This window comes from Malaclemys terrapin, chromosome 7, assembly GCF_027887155.1.
Source record: "Malaclemys terrapin pileata isolate rMalTer1 chromosome 7, rMalTer1.hap1, whole genome shotgun sequence".
Taxonomy (NCBI): domain Eukaryota; kingdom Metazoa; phylum Chordata; order Testudines; family Emydidae; genus Malaclemys; species Malaclemys terrapin.
In genome coordinates this window covers 62,872,735-62,891,492 of record NC_071511.1, presented here as the reverse complement: position 1 = coordinate 62,891,492, position 18,758 = coordinate 62,872,735, and the positions used below count along the sequence as shown (strand labels likewise).

General features: G+C 41.2%; 1 protein-coding gene across 1 annotated transcript in view; it reads left to right on the top strand.

Annotated features, from left to right (window-relative positions):
- Positions 1-18,758, top strand: part of CHUK (component of inhibitor of nuclear factor kappa B kinase complex) — an 81,340-nt gene that overhangs the window by 36,609 nt on the left and 25,973 nt on the right. Inside the window, exons 11-15 of the mRNA XM_054034253.1 lie at positions 1,124-1,226; positions 3,141-3,264; positions 5,100-5,251; positions 10,036-10,097; positions 15,913-16,022. Of these exons, the coding sequence (XP_053890228.1) occupies positions 1,124-1,226; positions 3,141-3,264; positions 5,100-5,251; positions 10,036-10,097; positions 15,913-16,022 (551 nt within the window). The remainder of the gene's footprint in view (positions 1-1,123; positions 1,227-3,140; positions 3,265-5,099; positions 5,252-10,035; positions 10,098-15,912; positions 16,023-18,758) is intronic.

Below are 18,758 nucleotides of genomic sequence, written 5' to 3'. Positions count from 1 at the left end.
CTCAGGGCTCACCTGATATGTCTGCCTAAGTTAGTGTCACACCAACCAATCTTTTCACTTCCTGGTTTTCCTTCTGAAACCTCACTCCTTCCTGAGCGAAGAGACTTCACACTCTAGATGTTGTTAGGATGTTATCCTTTTATTTGAACAGAACCAAACCAAAGATGTAAGACTAGGCTTTTCATGGTGTTTTCTGAGAGGGTTAAGGCTCAATCAGAATCTTCACAGAGACTAAGTGGGTCTTGAACTGTGTCAAGACCTGCTATCCCCTAGCCAATAAAGACACGCTTGGACAAGTTAGAGCTCACTCCAACTGTGCCCAGGAAGCCTCTGTGGCCTGCCTTACAGTGTCTCTATTTCAGAAATACGTAGAGCAGTGGCATGGAATTAAGTCTGCACTTTTATTTCCCGGTATTCTCTCGTGCAAGCTTCCAAGGTGGATGTAGGGCAATCTTACAATCACTGTTCAAGTAGATGACCCCTCACCCACCTTCTGGCTTTCAGATGATTGATTGCTAATCATGAAGAGAGGAACCTGTGTGGGCAAATACTTGAAGAAAATATGGTTACTTGCCCTACAGTGATTGTAGTTCTTCGAGATGGGTTATCAACACAGATTCCACATCTTCTCAACATTCCTGATGGAACGTCCTATTCATGGGATTTTTTTTATTGGTGAAGGAACAGCGCATGGGTTGCTGCCACACTGCCCTATATACTTTCTGCTGTGGAAAGCGACAGGGTGTGAGGGGCACAGGTGCAGCCCCAAAGAACACTGCTGTTCAAAAGAATCTAATCTTGGGCTTGTGTGTGGGGTCTGAACCTCAGCTGTGCTTCATGTGCCTATCCTTCTGAGGCCAAAGATCAATATTTTAAAAAAATAGGTGCTTAATCTTAGGATCCTTAGTCTCTGTTTAAGGACCTAAATAGAATAGTTCGATTCACCAAAGTGCTGAGCTCTCATCAGCTCTGTGTATGGTTGTATTTGAGATCAGCATCTCCTCTAACTAGTTCATAAAATTGCATAGTAGCAAACCGTTGTATTGGTGAGATGTGTTGAAGTCCTTTTGATGACAGTTTGTGTTTGGGATTCTCTGTTTATAATCTTTCTTTTCCTCACCAGAGAGGCTGGGACAGTTACATGGTTTATTTGTTCGATAAAAGCAAAATTGTGTATGAAGGACCCTTTGCTTCCAGAAGTCTGTCTGACTGTGTAAATTACATTGGTAAGTGTATTCCAATAGACTTTGAACCTGAATGCCCTTCAACTAGTTTAATAACCAAATTTGTCTTGCCTTAAAAATCTGCAGCTACAGAGTGTCTGTCTGAGCTATTTTTTCTTTAAGCTTTTTAAAGATTTATATTAAAATCCTTGAGCATTGAGGGAACACGGTCCATCTCCATTGTCAGTAAATAAATCCCAGCCAAATAGAACCACAACCTGTGTGGCCAAAAACTCTCTAGTGTGAGTTCCTGTGGGAGCAGACTGCTATGGAATCATATAAGTTAGAATTAGATTCCAGAACCTCTTTTCCCTCCTGTTCCTCTTCAGAATGTAATAGATTGTATTCAAGTATGAGAGGGGTAGCTGTGTTAGTCTGAATCTGTAAAAAAAACAACAGAGGGTCCTGTGGCACCTTTAAGACTAACAGAAATATTGGAGCATAAACTTTTGTGGGTGAATCCCCACTTCATCAGACGCAAGACTGATGAAGTGGGCATTCACCCACAAAAGTTTATGCTCCAATATTTCTGTTAGTCTTAAAGGTGCCACAGGACCCTCTGTTGTTTTTTATAGATTGTATTGTTATGTGGCATGCACAAAAGGACTAAGATTATACATGCAACCTTAACTTTGGTATCTCCTAACTGTTGAGTGCTCAACTGTGCAACATTAGTGTTCTTCAAATGTAGTGTTTTTTCTGGAATTATGTGTACAGCACTATAGATGTGCATGGGATTTTATTGACAAATAGCAGTTCTTCTATGCGTGATTGCACATGTCCATTCCACTGTAGGGAGTGCTCCAGGGCACAATTGTCAGAGAGTTTTTTCCCCCGTGGTACTCATTGAGGCAGCACAAGTGCCCTCTGTGTCTTGTGCATGGTACACAGACAGACAGGGCGGAGCCACCCTGACCCTCCTCAGTTCGTTCCTGCTGCCCATGATGGTTGTTGGCATTCCCTTTTCTTGCTTCTGTAAGTCTTTTTGTCAAGCCTGTAAATAGTGCCAATTTGTAAGTTTCTGTACAGTTAGTGTAGGTTGGTTAGTTAATGTAGTTTTTAAAAAAGCTGGTTTTGTGGATCTGGCACCCAGTCTGCGTACCAGCCCTAGTACTGGAGATATGCCAAGCTCTCTGGTTTTCAAGCCCTGCCACTCTTGTAATAAGGCACTGCCTAACAGTAAACCCTCATCCTAGTTTCCTTAAGTGCTTGGGGGAGGCTCACATGAGCGACAAATGTAGCATTCGTAAGGGCTTTAAGTGCTACTCCAAGAAGGACAGGGCAGCCAGACTTACATACCTGCTGCTGGGATTGGTGCTACATTGTCTGTCTGAACCATCTACCTTGGTCCAGGTACCAAGTGCCTTGGCATCAGTTAGCAGCGCATCTCCAGTGTTACTGGTACTGAGAGGCAGATTGGTGTCGCTAGTACCAAAGAGGAGGCATTGTACACAGGACTTGGTACCTGAGTCATCAAAGGAGGCGAAGAGCTTGAGCTTATCTAAAGACTTGGGAGTGTGCCGATAGAGGAGGCGCTTTCCAGGGCACACCTCTAAGCAGGGAAATTCATTGACTCCAGAGCCCAGTATGGGCCAGTTGAGACCGACAAAAGATCAAAATCCTGTGTGTTCCTGCCTAGCTGTTCTCACCATCAGGAGTGTACTAGAAATCAATGATAATTTGACTGAGTTAGAAATGTCTTAATTCTGATGATGTTTTGTAATTTTTTTAATGAGTCTGTTGACTGGATCTTCACCCATTACTTTATTATTCTCTTGAAATAGATTATTTTTGTAGCTAAAAGAGTCTTACAATGTGAAAAATAATGCTGGCAGTGGTACAGAAATGCAATGTTAGTCTCTTACAAATGTTCTAGGAAACTTCATTTATACAGTTTTCTTTTTCTCTTGTGTGCAGTACAGGACAGCAAAATCCAGTTGCCAATTTCACAGCTGCGTAAAGTGTGGGCAGAAGCCGTGCACTATGTGACTGGGCTAAAAGAAGATTACAGCCGGCTATTCCAAGGGCAGAGAGCTGCAATGTAAGTTGGTGCAAATTCAGTAGACCAGGAAGAGAGATGTGTACATGGAAGATGTTTGAACTGAAAGCTCTATGAATTAAAGGATTCTTGGATACCCACTCTTTTGAAGTGCTTTGTTCTTTTTGTCCATAAACTTAAATTGTAAACCAGATGAGAACTTGTCCTAATCTGTTAAATATTCAGTGCTTCTATATATTATTAATATTTACATCAGTAAAAGCAACTTCAACTTTAAAAATCAATAAGCTAGAGGCTGTTTCTGTAGCGTTGCTTATTGCAACTGGTCTGGGTTTATGGTGGCTGTAGTTTTATTCTTGCAAATGCATTTTAGCAGTAAGTGTAAATTGAGAATTCAAATGGCTAGTGATCAAGACTATTTTGTCAGAAGGAATGCTTTGTGGTCTTCATTAGGTCACAAATCATAGCAGAAGATGCTGAGCATTTTCAAAGGTGTATTTTCCATCAAATATAATTGTATTCCAGATAAAAACTGCATTGAACTGGAGTTAAGGTTCAGCTCAAATTAGTAACTTTGAGTAAAATACGTTGCCCCAATGATGTAATTGTCCCCAAAACAAACATTAACAAGCCCAGGAAATGCCAAATTAAAGTTAACCTTTAAAAGAAAAGATTAGTGCATGATCACAGTTGTAGTCCCAGATTAGTTTAAAGTAAACTGATTTTTAAAGACACAGTAGATTTTTTTTTTTTTTTTCTTCATGGTGTCACAAAGACCATTAGTCCATTTAAAAAACAGCATTCAAATGTAGCCTGTGCCCAAGATTTCAGTGAGTGTTTACTATATTGTAAATTGGAAGTTTCTGTTACTCGAAGACTGTTCGGAACACAAGGTAATTACCTTAGAACCCACTTCAGAATTTAAATGTTTAACTCCTAAACTAATGGATTTACCTGCAAATACTCAGAAAATTCATTCTGTGTTCAGAGTACATGCTGTAAGTTTGGTGAGGGTACGCTGCATTCTTTTTCGTACACCAGAGTGGTCGAATCTCCATCTTATGTGCAAAACTCAACTCAGCCTTAACTGTGGAATCACGACTAGCAGCTCCCATTATATTTATTCAGTTTTATTGAATGTAACAAAACAGTACTCCTCACTGAGATGTACCTTCACAGGCTAAATTTAAAGTTTCAAAGTTCAGTTCTATGAAATAACAAAAGTATCCTGTATGTTGGAAAATGGTAGCTGTAGAATTTTCAGTGGGGAAGACTGTACTTCGGATGTTCATAAGCCAGAAAAAGCTAAAAGGGGTTTTCAAAAATAATTCACCATATTCCAGGAACAGACAACAGATGATAATAAAGATAGTTTTTGCAAGTTTAACTATGATGATTGCTCTCTGACCAATATAATAGTACTAATACAGATTGTTCAGAGTAGTTTCATGTGCAGGGATAGATGGTCTTATTTATTATTGGTATTATGGTAGCACCAGGAGGCCCCAGCCATGAACATTCCCCCGTTTTGTTTGGTGCTGTACAAACACATACCCAGTCAGTCCCAGCTATGGAGAGCTCACTGTCTAAATAGCCAAGACAACTAAAATGGGGGGAAAGGAAGAATTATTCTCCCCATTTTACATATGGGGAACTGAGGCTCAGAGGGATTTAAGTGACTTGCCCGGGGTCACACACTGGGTTCGTGTCTCTGCTGGAAATCTTATCCTGAAAGGTTGTAAAAAATTCAGTGCCACTGATGCATTTCCTTTAGATGTTAGAATTCAGGTTCTCCATAGCCGTTCATTCTTTTTTACTAACTCACAGAATTCCAGTTATATTAATTTTAACAGGCCCTGTTTGCAATTATTGTTTAGGTTGAGTCTTCTTCGATATAACGCCAACTTAACCAAGATGAAAAACAATATGGTGTCCGCATCTCAGCAACTGAAAGCAAAGCTGGAATTCTTTCATCAGAGCATTCATCTTGATCTGGAGAGATACAGTGACCAGATGGCTTATGGAATATGTAAGTATTTTTGGAATAGTTGAAGGCCCCAGTGAAGGTCATGGTGGGTAGACAGTTCCTGCTGCAGATAATTTGTAATGTAAAAGATACAGATAGAGGTTTGAGGATGAAGACTCTCATATAAGCAAATGAACTTATTGGGGGATCAGCACAGTTTTGTTAGTGTTTTTGTATTTTTTTTAACTGGGGACAGAGGTCAGGGGACCTAAGACCTGGAAGAAAACACAAAATCATCACTAATAAAGTTTGCAGATGGACAAGGTAGGTGAGTGATGTCTTTTATCGGACCTAATTCTGTTGGTGGAAAGTACAAGCTTTTGTGTTACACAGAGCTCTTCTTCATCAATGGCACTGAATTTTTTATGACCTTCTTCATACAGGATACTTGTGTTATTTCATAGAACTGTTTCTCATATCTTCAGGTCTGGGCTCTCCGATCCTGAAGAACTCTATAGCTCAAAAGTTTGTGCCTTCCACCAACAGATTTTGGTCTGATACGAGACATCCCCTTCCTTGTGTTTCTCATATCTTGGGACCAATACTGCTGCAACACCACTGCAGGCAAAGTTTGCAGATGACATACAGATTGAGCGAGTGGTAGATAATGAGGAGGAGGTTACTGATACGGAGCGATCTGGATCACTTTGTAAGCTGGGCACAGGCAAATAATATAAGTTTTAATATGGCTAAATGTATGCAGGGAGTCCTCGACTTACGACCCAATTCATTCCTCAGAATTACGTTGTAAGTCGAAACGATGCAAGTTGAAACCGCTTTTCTCATAGATATAAAGGGGGATTAGTTCCTGAACCAAGGCTTGATACACTATTTTCACCACAAGAACCCAGGTTTTTGTACTAAATGAATTATAGATGACTAAAGTAGCAATGTCAATGTATTTATTTGGTAAATAGCATTCAAATAAACATATACAAATCACATATGCTTTGATTTCCCAGAACTTTTTGAAGGGCTCTTGGCTGGGGGCTTCTCTGCAGTCTTCTCTGCAATCTTAAAGAAAGTGTCCAAGGAAGTTTGGGCAGATGTTCTCCTCTTCTCCTTATAAATTTCTCTATAGCAGCTGTTACACTGAATGGAGCTGGAAGGGGGATCCTTGCAGTTGCTTGTCTGATTGGCTTCCATGGCCAAGGTAGCTTGTTGCCGGGTAGCCTTGCCGCTTGTTTTTGATTGGCTGGGGCTGGGAGCCAATGAGAAAGCTTGAACAGTGAAATCAGTGATTGGCTGAGGCTCAGCATGTGATATGTGCTGTTCTCCCTGCCAGCTTTTGTCATAAGGGTGAAACAAGCGTCATAAGGGTCAATTGAAAAGTATCATAAGTGGTGTCCGACATAAGTCGGGCATTGTAGTCCAAGGACTACCCGTACATCTAGGAACAAAGAATGTAGGCCATGCTTACGGGATGAGGGACTCTATCCTGGGAACCAGTGACTCTGAAAAAGATTTGGTGGGAGAGATGGATAATCAGCTGAACATGAGTTCCCAGTGTGATGCTGTGGACACAAGGGCTAATGTGATCCTGGGATGTGTAAATGGACATCTTGAGTTGGAGTAGAGAAGATTTTAAGGCTGTATTTGGCACTGGAATGCTGCATCCAGTTCTGGTGTCTGTGGTTCAAGAAGGGTGTTGAACAATTGGAGAGGGTTCAGAGAAGAGCCCTGAGAATGATTTAAAAGCATTGAAAACATATCGTAGAGTGATAGACTCAAGGAGCATAATCTATTTTAACTTAACAAAAAGAAGGTTAAGGGGTGACTTGATTGCAGTTGCTAGGTACCTATATGGGGAACAAATACTTAATAATGAGGTCTTCAGTCTAGCAGAGAAAGGTATAACATGATCCAATGGCTGGAAGTTGAAGCTAGACAAATTCAGACTGGCAATAAGATGTACATTTTTAATAGTGAGGGTAATTAACCATTGGAACTATTTACCCAAGGTTGTGGTGGATTCTCCATCACTATTTTTAAATCAAGATTGGATATTTTGCTAAAAGATAGGCTCTAAGAATTATTTTGGGAAGCTTCTATGGTCTGTGTTATACAGCAGGTCCAAGTAGATTATCACAATGATCCCTTCTGACCTTGGAATCTATGAATGGCAGAAGTGAGGGAGTTGGTGAGAATAAGGGAGTAGGAAAAGGAAGAAACAGAAGTACAGTCCCATTTCCGTGCACGCCTTGTCATGGTAGGGTTTTGTAGGCATCATGGTGGGCATGTCCTAAAGAGGGATTTCTAGGAGATACGGGATGGGTGTGGCTCTATGAATTTCGTTATGGAATTTTCCTAGGTAGAAGAGCTGTGGGAGGAGATGGCTGGTGGGGAGGGAAGCTGAGAATGTTGGCAGCGTGAAAGTGGGGTGAACATTGCAATAAACTAGTAGAGCAGCTAGGTAGGGCAGGACTAAGTTGTCAAGGACCTTAAAGGTGAAGACAAGATGGCTGGTGCTTGATGCAAAGTGAAAGAAGAGCAAGGGGTTAATGTGGTCAGTAACAAGCCAGAAAGGTGAATGTAGCATCAGCAATTTGATTAGATTTGAATAGGTAAGTCTGCCGTAATTGAGGCCAGAAAGGTTGCAGTAATCAGAACGGGAAATGATGAAACCCTGGATGAGCATTTTGGTGGCATAAACAGAAGATAGGCTGTTACATATGGAGAAATAGCAAGATTTATACATGGTCGGTATGTGTAGCCATAGAAAGGGCTGAGTCAAAGAAATGCTACCTGAATGCCTGTTAGGATAGTCATGGTGTCAACAGATATGGGAGAAAGAAGGGAGAGAGGGCTTGAGAGAGTGATTAAAAGATCAATTTTTTCCATGTTGTGTTTAATTTGCGAACAGGACATAATCCATGAAGAGATATCAGAGACAGGATGAGATGCTGGGTTGGATGGAGGTAGATTTGTGAGTCATCAACAATGACGGTGGTGGTTGAAGCCATGCTTGTTAGATATGTGCACCTAGACAGGACATAGAGGGTGTCAATGATTGTGCCAATCAAGAGGGTGGGTAAAGAGCCTGCTATAAGAGCAGTCAGAGAAGCAGGAGGAGGACCCTGAGAGAAAGGAGCTATGAAAGTCATTGGAAAAGAGTTAAAAAATTAGGGAGTGGTCAGTGGTGTAAGAAGCTATCCAAAGGTCGAGGAGGAAGACTGATATACGAGCCCTGAGATTTGGCCTGGAAGAGGTTGTTAGAGGTTTGGTGTGAGCAGCTTCCATGGAACAGAAAGAGTAAAAGCTGGATTGATGAGTTAGTGTGTGAGGTGTGGGATCTTGGGTTCAGAAAGGCAGTTAAGTAAAGGACTACATTTTTTTTAAGATAGGGGAGACTCATATTGGGAGGCGAACGAACCTGAAGTGAAGAGTGAGTTGAGGGGGTAGCGAGGAAGCTGTTCTAAGCATGCTCTGCTAGGCCTCCAAAAATCTAGTTGCTGTTGTGTTGAGCTGCCTTTATCTCAGTTCATTTCCTTCTCAAACCTCAGTTTGTACTTTTCTGGAACCTGATCTCTTAATCATAATCCATGGGGCTGTCAAGATGTGTGGCACATGTTCATTCCATGACCTGCCCTCCTTCCCCTATAAATCAGAATCTATTCATTCTGGATTCTGGTGTGAAGGAACTGAAGGGGGATCAGGGCAGCTCTTCCTTTCATACTTTGGCCTGGGAGCAAAAGCATATGGAGGATGCAAGTGCCACCCTGATGGGTACTGTATTGGGAAAAAGTCTTTGACTTTGGCGTTTTGGGCATGCACACTCTAAAGTGGAATGGATATGTGGAACCCATCTTGAAGAACAACTTACAGAAAAGGTGAATAGCTATCTTTAAAAAATCTGCCACATATTCATTTCCTTCCCTGGAGTTCCTGCCCGTTCCAAAGTTTGAATTCACTGAAGGAAGTAAGACTCCCTTGCCCCTTTTGCATAATGTTTTTTACATTTGAAGCAGTGGGCAATTGGCATTGTTGACAACTTTATACATAGTGCAGTTTTGCTGATCATTTTTCACTTTTGCCATTCTGGTGGCACATGTGTTTTTTTCCCTTTTGGAAATCTATCTGTATATGTTTCCCATTACCATAGTATCTGAGTGCCTTGCTGTCTGTAATATATTTAGTCTCACAACAATCCTATGAGGTAGAAAAGTACTGTTACCTGCATTTTAGATTAATAGATGTTAAGGTCAGAAGGGACTATTCTGATCATCTAGTCCTGACCTACTGTTTGGCACAGACCAGAGAACCTCATCCAATGATTCCTGCCTCAAGTTCATAACTTCTGGTTGAGCTATTTTTAATAGTGAGTGTGACTAAATGTTGTTACAACTGACATAGGGATGTGGTGAACTCTCCATCATTTGGAGTGTTAGAATCAAAATGGGATGTCTCTTTTTAAGAGACCTGCTCTAGCTCAACCAGAAGATGAGTTTGATGTTGGAATGACTGGATGAAGTTCTTTGGCCTGTGTTATACAGGCCACGAAAGTTTCCAAAAGTGGGAACCTAAAGTTATGAGATGAAGTTTATAGGCTTGATTTTCAAAAAGTGGCTGAACTCAAGATAACAGCCATTGCAAGCTGTTTGGGTTCTCAGTATTCTTGAAGTTCAGGACACTTATTTAGGTGCCTAACTATGGACTTCAGTGTGTTTCTTTAGTTACCCATTTTCTAAAAAATTTATCTGTATATGTATGCATTTATCTAGGTTCGTTCCCAATTCATTTGATATCTGTGCCTTTTTGTGTATTAATCAGACTCCATTTCTTTTAAGCCTCAGAAAAGATGCTCAAAGCCTGGAAGGAAATGGAAGTAAAGGCTATCCAGTGTGCTGAGGTATGGGAGTGAAAGAAGGATGCTTGATGTCCGGGGGAGGGGGACTTGGCAGGCCGAGATACTGAAAATTTTTGCATTTGGATCAGTTTCCCCTGTGAAGCTTTACTGAGGAATAACTTATGCAACCACAGGACCTGTGTATGGTGTAGAAAACTCAAGGAATTCTCTCAGGCAATTATAGTATTTTTAAAGAAACTGAGGGAGGGATAGCTCAGTGGTTTGAGCATTGGCCTGCTAAACCCAGGGTTGTGAGTTCAATCCTTGAGAGGGCCACTTGGGGATCTGGGGCAAAATCAGTACTTGATCCTGCTAGTGAAGGCAGGAGGCTGGACTCAATGACCTTTCAAGGTCCCTTCCAGTTCTAGGAGATGGGATATCTCCATTTAAAAAAAAAAAGAATCATTGAGTCTGACCAATGAAATACATTTATGTAAGATATAGTGTGTGCCATAGCTGAAGCAGTTGTTCAAGATGCCTCATGTACTGAGCGAAGTAGCAATAACAAAATTACTGTTTCAGCCAGAGAATCTTCCTCAAGAAACAATCCAACTGTCACCATGTTGTTCAAATGTAACAATTTATTTCTCCATTGTACTCTTTCCATTGTCATCTTAGAGTCCATATTAGGGAAACAAGATCATAGAAAACTATTATTCATTTCTAGAGTTAGGTGTTTTGGGAGTAAATGAAATTTTGTAGTTGTTCCCACTCCCACCCCGCACACAGATATTTTTGGTTTACCAAGCTTGACAGGGAACCAGTCACTTAACATTTTACCACTTTATTTTAAACTTGTCTTGACATCAGAGTAATTGAAATACCTAAGCCATCCACTTTGACATTCTCTTTATAAAGCTCACTTCTCATTATGGAAGCATCTCTTATGATGCGGTTCGTAGCTTCCAAGGCCAGAAGGGACCACTGTGATCATCTAGTCTGACCTCCTGTGTAACACAGGCCACAGGACTTCCCTGAATTAACTCCTGCTTGAACTAGAGCATCTCTTTTAGAAAAATATCTAATCTTGATTTTAAAATTTCTGGAGAAATCCACCACAACCCTTGGTAAGTGTCACGGATCCCCAGGTTTGGTGCTACATCCTTAGCTTTTGAACAGTCTCTTGGAGAACCCCCTTAGTATGCCAGACCCTCAAGGGGTCTCATTCTTCCTTCCAGGAAGACAATGCAGATTCACTGCATTCTTGATTGGAGGCTCCAGCATTCTTGCTTCACACCATGAATTCTGGTCAGCAAGTCCAACTGAGAGAGACTCCTGGTAGAGACTTGTACACTCTTCAGGGACTAATGCACCCTAGCCAGTATTTCCAATGACACCCTAAACAGTGTTTTCAAAACATAGTAGGATTTATTAGAGAGGCAGTGGGTGAGGTAATATCTTTTTCTTAGTCCACTAAAAGATATTACCTTACCTACCTTATCTCTCTAATATCCTGGGACCGACATGGCTACAACTAAATGGCATACAACAATGTAGGATTTATTAGTCAATTGGAACACTGTGTTGGAAGTCCTTAGATTAGCAAAGAGAAATAAAGGTTAAAGCACAGTCCATTCAGGTCAGCCTTGAACATTTTCACCAGCTGAGCCTAAATTTACTTATGGCCAGTTTATCGCCCTTTGCTCTTATGCTAACATAGTCCTTTAACTTAAATAGCTCTTCTCCCTCCCTGGTGTTTACTCCCCTCATATGTTTATAGAGAGCAATTAGATCCCTTCCCAGCCTTCATTTTGCTAGGCTAAGAAAGCCAACCTCTTTGTCTCCTCTCATAAGAGAGCTTCTCCATTCCCCTGATCATCCTCACAGCCTTAAACTGCACCTCTTGCAGTTTTAATTCATCTTTCTTGAACATGGGTGACCAGAAATGTATACAATATTCCAGATTCCTTGTATAATGGTATTAATACTTCCCTACTCAGCTGGAAATGCATCATCTTATACGTCTTAAGATCGCCTTTATCTTTTTCATGGCCTTGGTACATTTGTGGCTTATAGTCATCTTGTGATCAATACACCCAGGTCTTTCTCCTCTGTCATTTTCAACTATGAGCTCCCAGTTTATAGCAGAAATTCTTGTTTTTAGCCCCTAACTACAAGACCTTGCACGCTGTAGTATAACATATCATCCCATTTCTATTAATCCAGTCCTCTAGGTTATTCAGTTCTTACTGGATAATATTTCATTCCTCTGCTGTGTTGATGCCTCCCAACTTTGTGTCATCAGTGAATTTCATTAGTACATTCCTACTTTTTGTCCCCAGATCACTAATTAAAATATTAAATAAGAATTGTCACAAGACTGATAGTTGGGAGACTCCACTAATAACTTCCCTCCAGGCACAACCCATTGTCATATCCCTTTTAGCCAGTTCATATTCTCGAATTCAACTAATAATTTCCCATGTGGAACTGTATCAAATGCTTTACTTGAAATCCAGGTAGATTTGATTGACTGTATTTTCCTGGTCTAGACAATCATTTATCTTATCTAAGAAAGATATCTGGTTAGTCTGGTGTGATCTGCCTTTTGTAAACGCATGTTGCATTTTGTCCTATTTTCCATTTACCTCCATGTCTTTAATTAATCCTTTCATTAAAGTTTTTTCCAAAGTCTTGCATGCTATTGAAATCATAGAATCATAGAATATCAGGGCTGGAAGGGACCTCAGGAAGTCATCTAGTCCAACCCCCTTCTCAAAGCAGGACCAATTCCCAACTAAATCATCCCAGCCAGGGCTTTGTCAAGCCTGACCTTAAAAACCTCTAAGGAAGGAGATTCCACCACCTCCCTAGGTAACCCATTCCAGTTCTTCACCACCCTCCTAGTGAAAAAGTTTTTCCTAATATCCAACCTAAACCTCCCCTACTGCAACTTGAGACCATTACTCCTTGTTCTGTCATTTGGTACCACTGAGAACAGTCTAGATCCATCCTCTTTGGAACCCCCTTTCAGGTAGTTGAAAGCAGCTATCAAATCCCCCCTCATTCTTCTCTTCTGCAGACTAAACAATCCCAGTTCCCTTAGCCTCTCCTCATAAGTCATGTGCTCCAGCCCCCTAATCATTTTTGTTGCCCTCCGCTGGACTCTTTCCAATTTTTCCACATCCTTCTTGTAGTGTGGGGCCCAAAACTGGACACAGTACTCCAGATGAGGCCTCACCAGTGTCGAATAGAGGGGAATAACTAATAGGTCTGTAGTTACTTGGAACCTTTTTTCCTTTTCTTAAACTTCTTTTGATATTCTCCAGTCTCTATGGTACTACTATCAATTTACTAGTTTTATTAAAAATCCTTGCTGCTTAATTTGTAATGTCATGTCCCAATTGCTCCAATATTCTGGGATGGAGATTATCCAGTTCCTCCACTTTGAATTTAAAGATGTTAAGTTTTTAAATCAAGATTGGACGGCTCTTTCTAGAAGATAAGCTCCAGCTCAACTACGAGATGTGGGTTTAATGCAGGTCTGTTTTCAGGTCTGTGTGGTGCAGGAGCTCAGACTGGATGATCTAATGGTCCCTTCTAGCCTTAACATCTATGAAACCTTTACTCCACCACAATGTTGTTGTTTTGCCTTGGAATTCTACTGTTTTTTCTCAAAAACAATGAAGCATCACTTCATGTGTTCTAGTAGTAGTTGTGGGCCAGTCAGATAAATATATTGAAGCAGCTTTTACATAGTGCATTCAGATGGTGGAGGTGATTCCTATATTAGTGTTGCCTAACACTTTGCATTTTATTTTTTTAAATAAAGTGTGTCTTGTGGAAGTGGGATGTTATATAGAGTCCCATCCCTTTCCACAAATTGCTCAATCTTTTTTTTCTAGCAGGGGCCAGTTAGGAAAGGCTCAGTTTAAAGGCTTTAGGATCGGTCATCCATAATCCTGTTGCTCTGGGTAGGGGAGTTTAAGGTCCTACCTCTGATTTTTCTGGATGTCCATGAGATGCGGAGGATTCTCTCTTGATCGTTGTACTTGCATGACACAGGAAATGTGTACTTGTTGCTGCTGCCAGCACACTAGCTAAATTATGGTCTTTACTACAGCTTTCCCGTTGACCATTCTTTGTTCAAGTGTCCAGGATGATTAGAAAATGCTACATCTAGTGTTTCCTCTGGTTCTGACTCAAGGAGGATGCCGATGTGTTTCCTTGGTGGTTTTTCTCCACCAGCCTTGGTATGCTATTGCAATGTCCAGTGTCTGGGTCCCGGCAGATTTAGTTTGATGACTTGGATCTCGAGGTCCATCTCCCAGAGTAATTGATAGATATTATCTTCTCTGTCTATAGCTAGTACTGGAAGTCTTCTAATCATTGCACTCTCAGGATAGCTTTAATGCTAAGTCAGCATCTAACAGAACTTGTCTTGGGTCATATTGGGTGGCTTGACTAATAGGACTTAGTCTCAGCATTGTGTTACATGTTCCTGCCTTGAGCACCCTGAAGATGGAGCAGTGCTTTGATCCAAGTGCTGCCTCCATCTGGATTCTTTTCTTAAGAATTAGGAAGTTAAGGTTGTCCTATCAAACTCCACTTGTTTCTCTTAGAAGGATAAGTGACATTTTTATTTTGTCCTCAGGGCTTTTTCACCCAGAGTACTTCTTGGAACTACTTCCAGGTTTCTTGAACTAGTATAGTTGCTCAGTATCATCTCTGTCAGGGGACAAGTTTCCTTTCTTTTGGCCTTAACTTCATGTATTTCCAAGGAAACAGATGCAATCACCTGGATGTCAGCAGAACAATCCAATTCCATTTGATTAGGACACAGAACCCATCTGGAATTCAGATACCTAATTCATATCCTTGCTGGCAAAATCAAAGATCTAAAAGATTCAAAATCTACCATCTCCTGATGACTCCGTTCAGCTATCTTAAAAGCATTAGGAAAAAAATCTGAACATTTACAAATCTCAGAGCATGGTCAACTCAGTTTGATTCCACAAGCTGGGTAGAAAGAAATAGAACCTCTTATGAGAAGAATTGCAGATCTCTGGCAATCAAAGTGTACATTGATCAGATGCAAGGAGATACAACATCTTCTTCCAATGCTGTCTTTGGTCAGAGTCCTTCAGTCTGCCATTCTCCCTACATGTGTCTCCTCATCTCATCCTGGTCTCTTTTATACCCTCCACTTGGGGATTAACAATATGTTAACTTATCAGTCATGACTCCAGACTAGTAGATTCCTTCTACGTGTGAGACCAGACCATTTGGATTTACTACAAGTTTGTCTTCCCTTAACAAAGGAGGGATCACTACAGTGGCATTTTCCTATTCAGGTACCTAGTTTATCTATTTATAGCTTTTTAAGTTTTCAAGTTCTGGAAGGATCTCAACTTTGACTGTAATACAGTTCCACAGCTTATAGATAGGAGCAGTTTCAGCACCAAAATTGAGACTATCTGCTGATTCTGTGGTCTTGTGGCTGTGGTTAACCCAACAATGCTGACTCTAGAGGAATCCTTTGTTATAAGAAGATATGTTTGCTGTTTGTTTGTATTGTCTGTGTCTATCCAAGGTTGTTGAGGGTATTGTACGTTGTGTGGAAATTGGTCTGAAATCCGTAGACCTATAGCAGCAACTAGTTGATCTAGTGAATGATTATTGTCCCTCAGTAACAGCAAGACTCGCACTTTCAGAATGTTGTTAATTCCACTCAGTTTGTTCAATAGACAAGTGAACCTAACTTGGAGAATCTTTTTGTTGATTTTTTTATGTATTTCTGCTCCTGAAATTGTTTAATACATGGACTATCACTTTCCAGTAAAAACTTGATCTATGGTGAGTTATTTTTTCTCATTAGGCTGGAGATATTGGATACCTAGACGAACAGATTATGGCTCTGCACACAGAGATTGTGGAACTGCAGAGGAGTCCATATGCAAGGCGCCAGGGAGATGTCATGGAGAGTCTGTAAGGAAAAGAGCTATTCTCTCATACTTGTTGAAATCATTTTACATTGTAACAAGTTTGTTTATATATACTTCCCTCCCGCTCCCCACACACACACACACACACACACACACACACACACTTTCACCTCTTCAAAATTATTTATTTTATTTAAATTCTCCATTTTGAAGAGGTGAAAGTAAGTGTGTGTGTGTGGCGGGGGGGGGGAGTAAGTGTGTGTGTGTTTCCTTCAGTGCTCTAGAATTATATACCCAGACTCTTTGAAAACTGGGTACTTGAGAGAGCTAAGGTTTTTCTTGCTTTGTTTTCAGCCCAAAGAGGGAAGTAAACTTCATTGAGCCATTATTGTATGAAAATGACAATATTTTCTCAAACATTATTAAGTGTTTCAGATGTGGTTTTGGAGCAATAATATTTAAAAAAAAAAAAAAAAAAAAAACCTTGAAAATCAGTTATATTCTATTTACAGCCTGCTTTAAAAGAACATTGGGGTTGCAAAGTGCAGCACTCAAGTTAGGAAGTGCCAAAGTAAAGTTTGCACATGCAGTCTTAACTTTGTCTCTTTGTGCATATGTGTAACTATATAGCCTATAGTTACTGGATCTATTATTTCCAAAGAAACTCTGTTCTATAGTGTGCTCAGTGAATGTGTGCTAACTGAGGTAGGTGTCTTCCTGATCTCTGCTTTATTCACTGTGCATCCCTGAATGATTCCCTACACACTGTCCATCCTGGGCCATATCTGGTCTAAGTTACACTGCTGTCAATTCAGAGTAAGTGCACACATTTCAGTATATTTACTTTGGAGTGAAAGCAGCCAACGGGGGCAGGATGAGGGGTGCTGGATACTCACTGATAATGGTAGTGGGTCCAATTAGCTTGGTGTGCAGTCTCCAGCAGTGTCACAGGCCTGATCAAGGCTTCAGCCTATTGCCTGATGTGTTGATGAGTAATGTGTATCGTGAAATTGCTGGCTTGGAATTGGGGTTCAGAGTGAGTGGAGGAAGCCTACTAGAAACAGATAAGGAAAAATGTGCTGCTGAGTATGTAACCAATTATCACATAAACAACAGATAGTCAGAGAGCAGGAAGAAATGTCCCTTCCCTTCCTGAGTAAGTGAATGTTTAGAGCCAGGAAATGAGAAGAAAGGATGATCTTGTGGCTAAAGCACTGGACAGAGGCACAGGAGATGTCATTTTTTCCCCCAGCTGTCAGATTCCCTGTATGACTTTGGGCAAGTCACTGAGCTGCTGAATCTCAGGCTTCCCCATCTGTTAAATGGGGATAATAATCTGTCCTTCCTCCTACACTGTGCCTATTGACATTGTGAGGCCTTCGGGGTAGGGACTGTCTATACCCAGCACAAAGGGGCTCCAGTTTTGGCTAGGGCATCTGAGCACTCCCATAATACAATTGCTTTTCCCGGTGGTAACTGGATAATAGGACTTGCCTCAGTGAGAGACCTAGATCTACAGGACCCTTGTCCCAGTTACTGTGTGCCATCCAATCCAACTGGAAGTGACAGCATGCGATCCTGTATCAAAGGTGGCAAATGCTGCTCTAAAGTACTGTCCTTTTAGTGTTTCATATTAGCACCCGTCACCATAGTGTCACAGCGCTTCCATAGGAACAGCCTTTCTTGGCAATTCCTAAAGTCCAAATCTCTGTCACCAGCAGCAACTTTACCCCTCAGTAACAGAGGGATATAAGCTGCTCACAAGTGTCTGAAAACATACCAAACCAGGTTACTTCTTCAGTTGCAGGGGGATTGCATATCAGGTTCTACTATACCCCTTCCTTGTTGGGGAGTGAGGAGCAAATGGGGCGCCTGGTCTCTTGGTGAGTGAGGGATTAGGGGAGTGAGTAGCAGGCTGAGTGCCTGGCCCCTCAGAGGTTGGGGGTCATAGGGAGTGAAGAGCAGGCTGGGTGCCTGGCCTCTTGGCAGTTGGGGGCTGGCAGGGGTGAGAAGCAGACTGGGGTATGATGGGGTGGGGACTTTCTCTCCATCCTTGTCTCAGATTTTCTCTCCTCTGTGTATTTATTTTTCAAGCACCAGTGCACACCAAGAAGCACCAGACTGGGATTAGGGCACAAGAGAGACTGCTGGATCTTCACACCTGTTTGCACAGCATCTAAAACTTAATTGAGGGATTTAGAGTAACAGCCGTGTTAGTCTGTATCCGCAAAAAGAAGAACAGGAGTACTTGTGGCACCTTAGAGACTAACAAATTTATTAGAGCATAAGCTTTCGTGGACTACAGCCCACTTCTTTGGATGCATATAGAATGGAACATATAATGAGGAGATATATATACACACATACAGAGAGCATAAACAGGTGGGAGTTGTCTTACCAACTCTGAGAGGCCAATTAATTAAGAGAAAAAAAACTTTTGAAGTGATAATCAAGCTAGCCGAGTACAGACAGTGTGATAAGAAGTGTGAGAGTACTTACAAGGGGAGATAGAGTCAACGTTTGTAATGGCTCAGCCATTCCCAGTCCTTATTCAAACCGGAGTTGATTGTGTCTAGTTTGCATATCAATTCTAGCTCTGCAGTCTCTCTTTGGAGTCTGTTTTTGAAGTTTTTCTGTTGTAATATAGTCACCCGCAGGTCTGTCACTGAATGACCAGACAGGTTAAAGTGTTCTCCCACTGGTTTTTTGAGTATTTTGATTCCTGATGTCAGATTTGTGTCCATTAATTCTTTTGCGTAGAGACTGTCCGGTTTGGCCA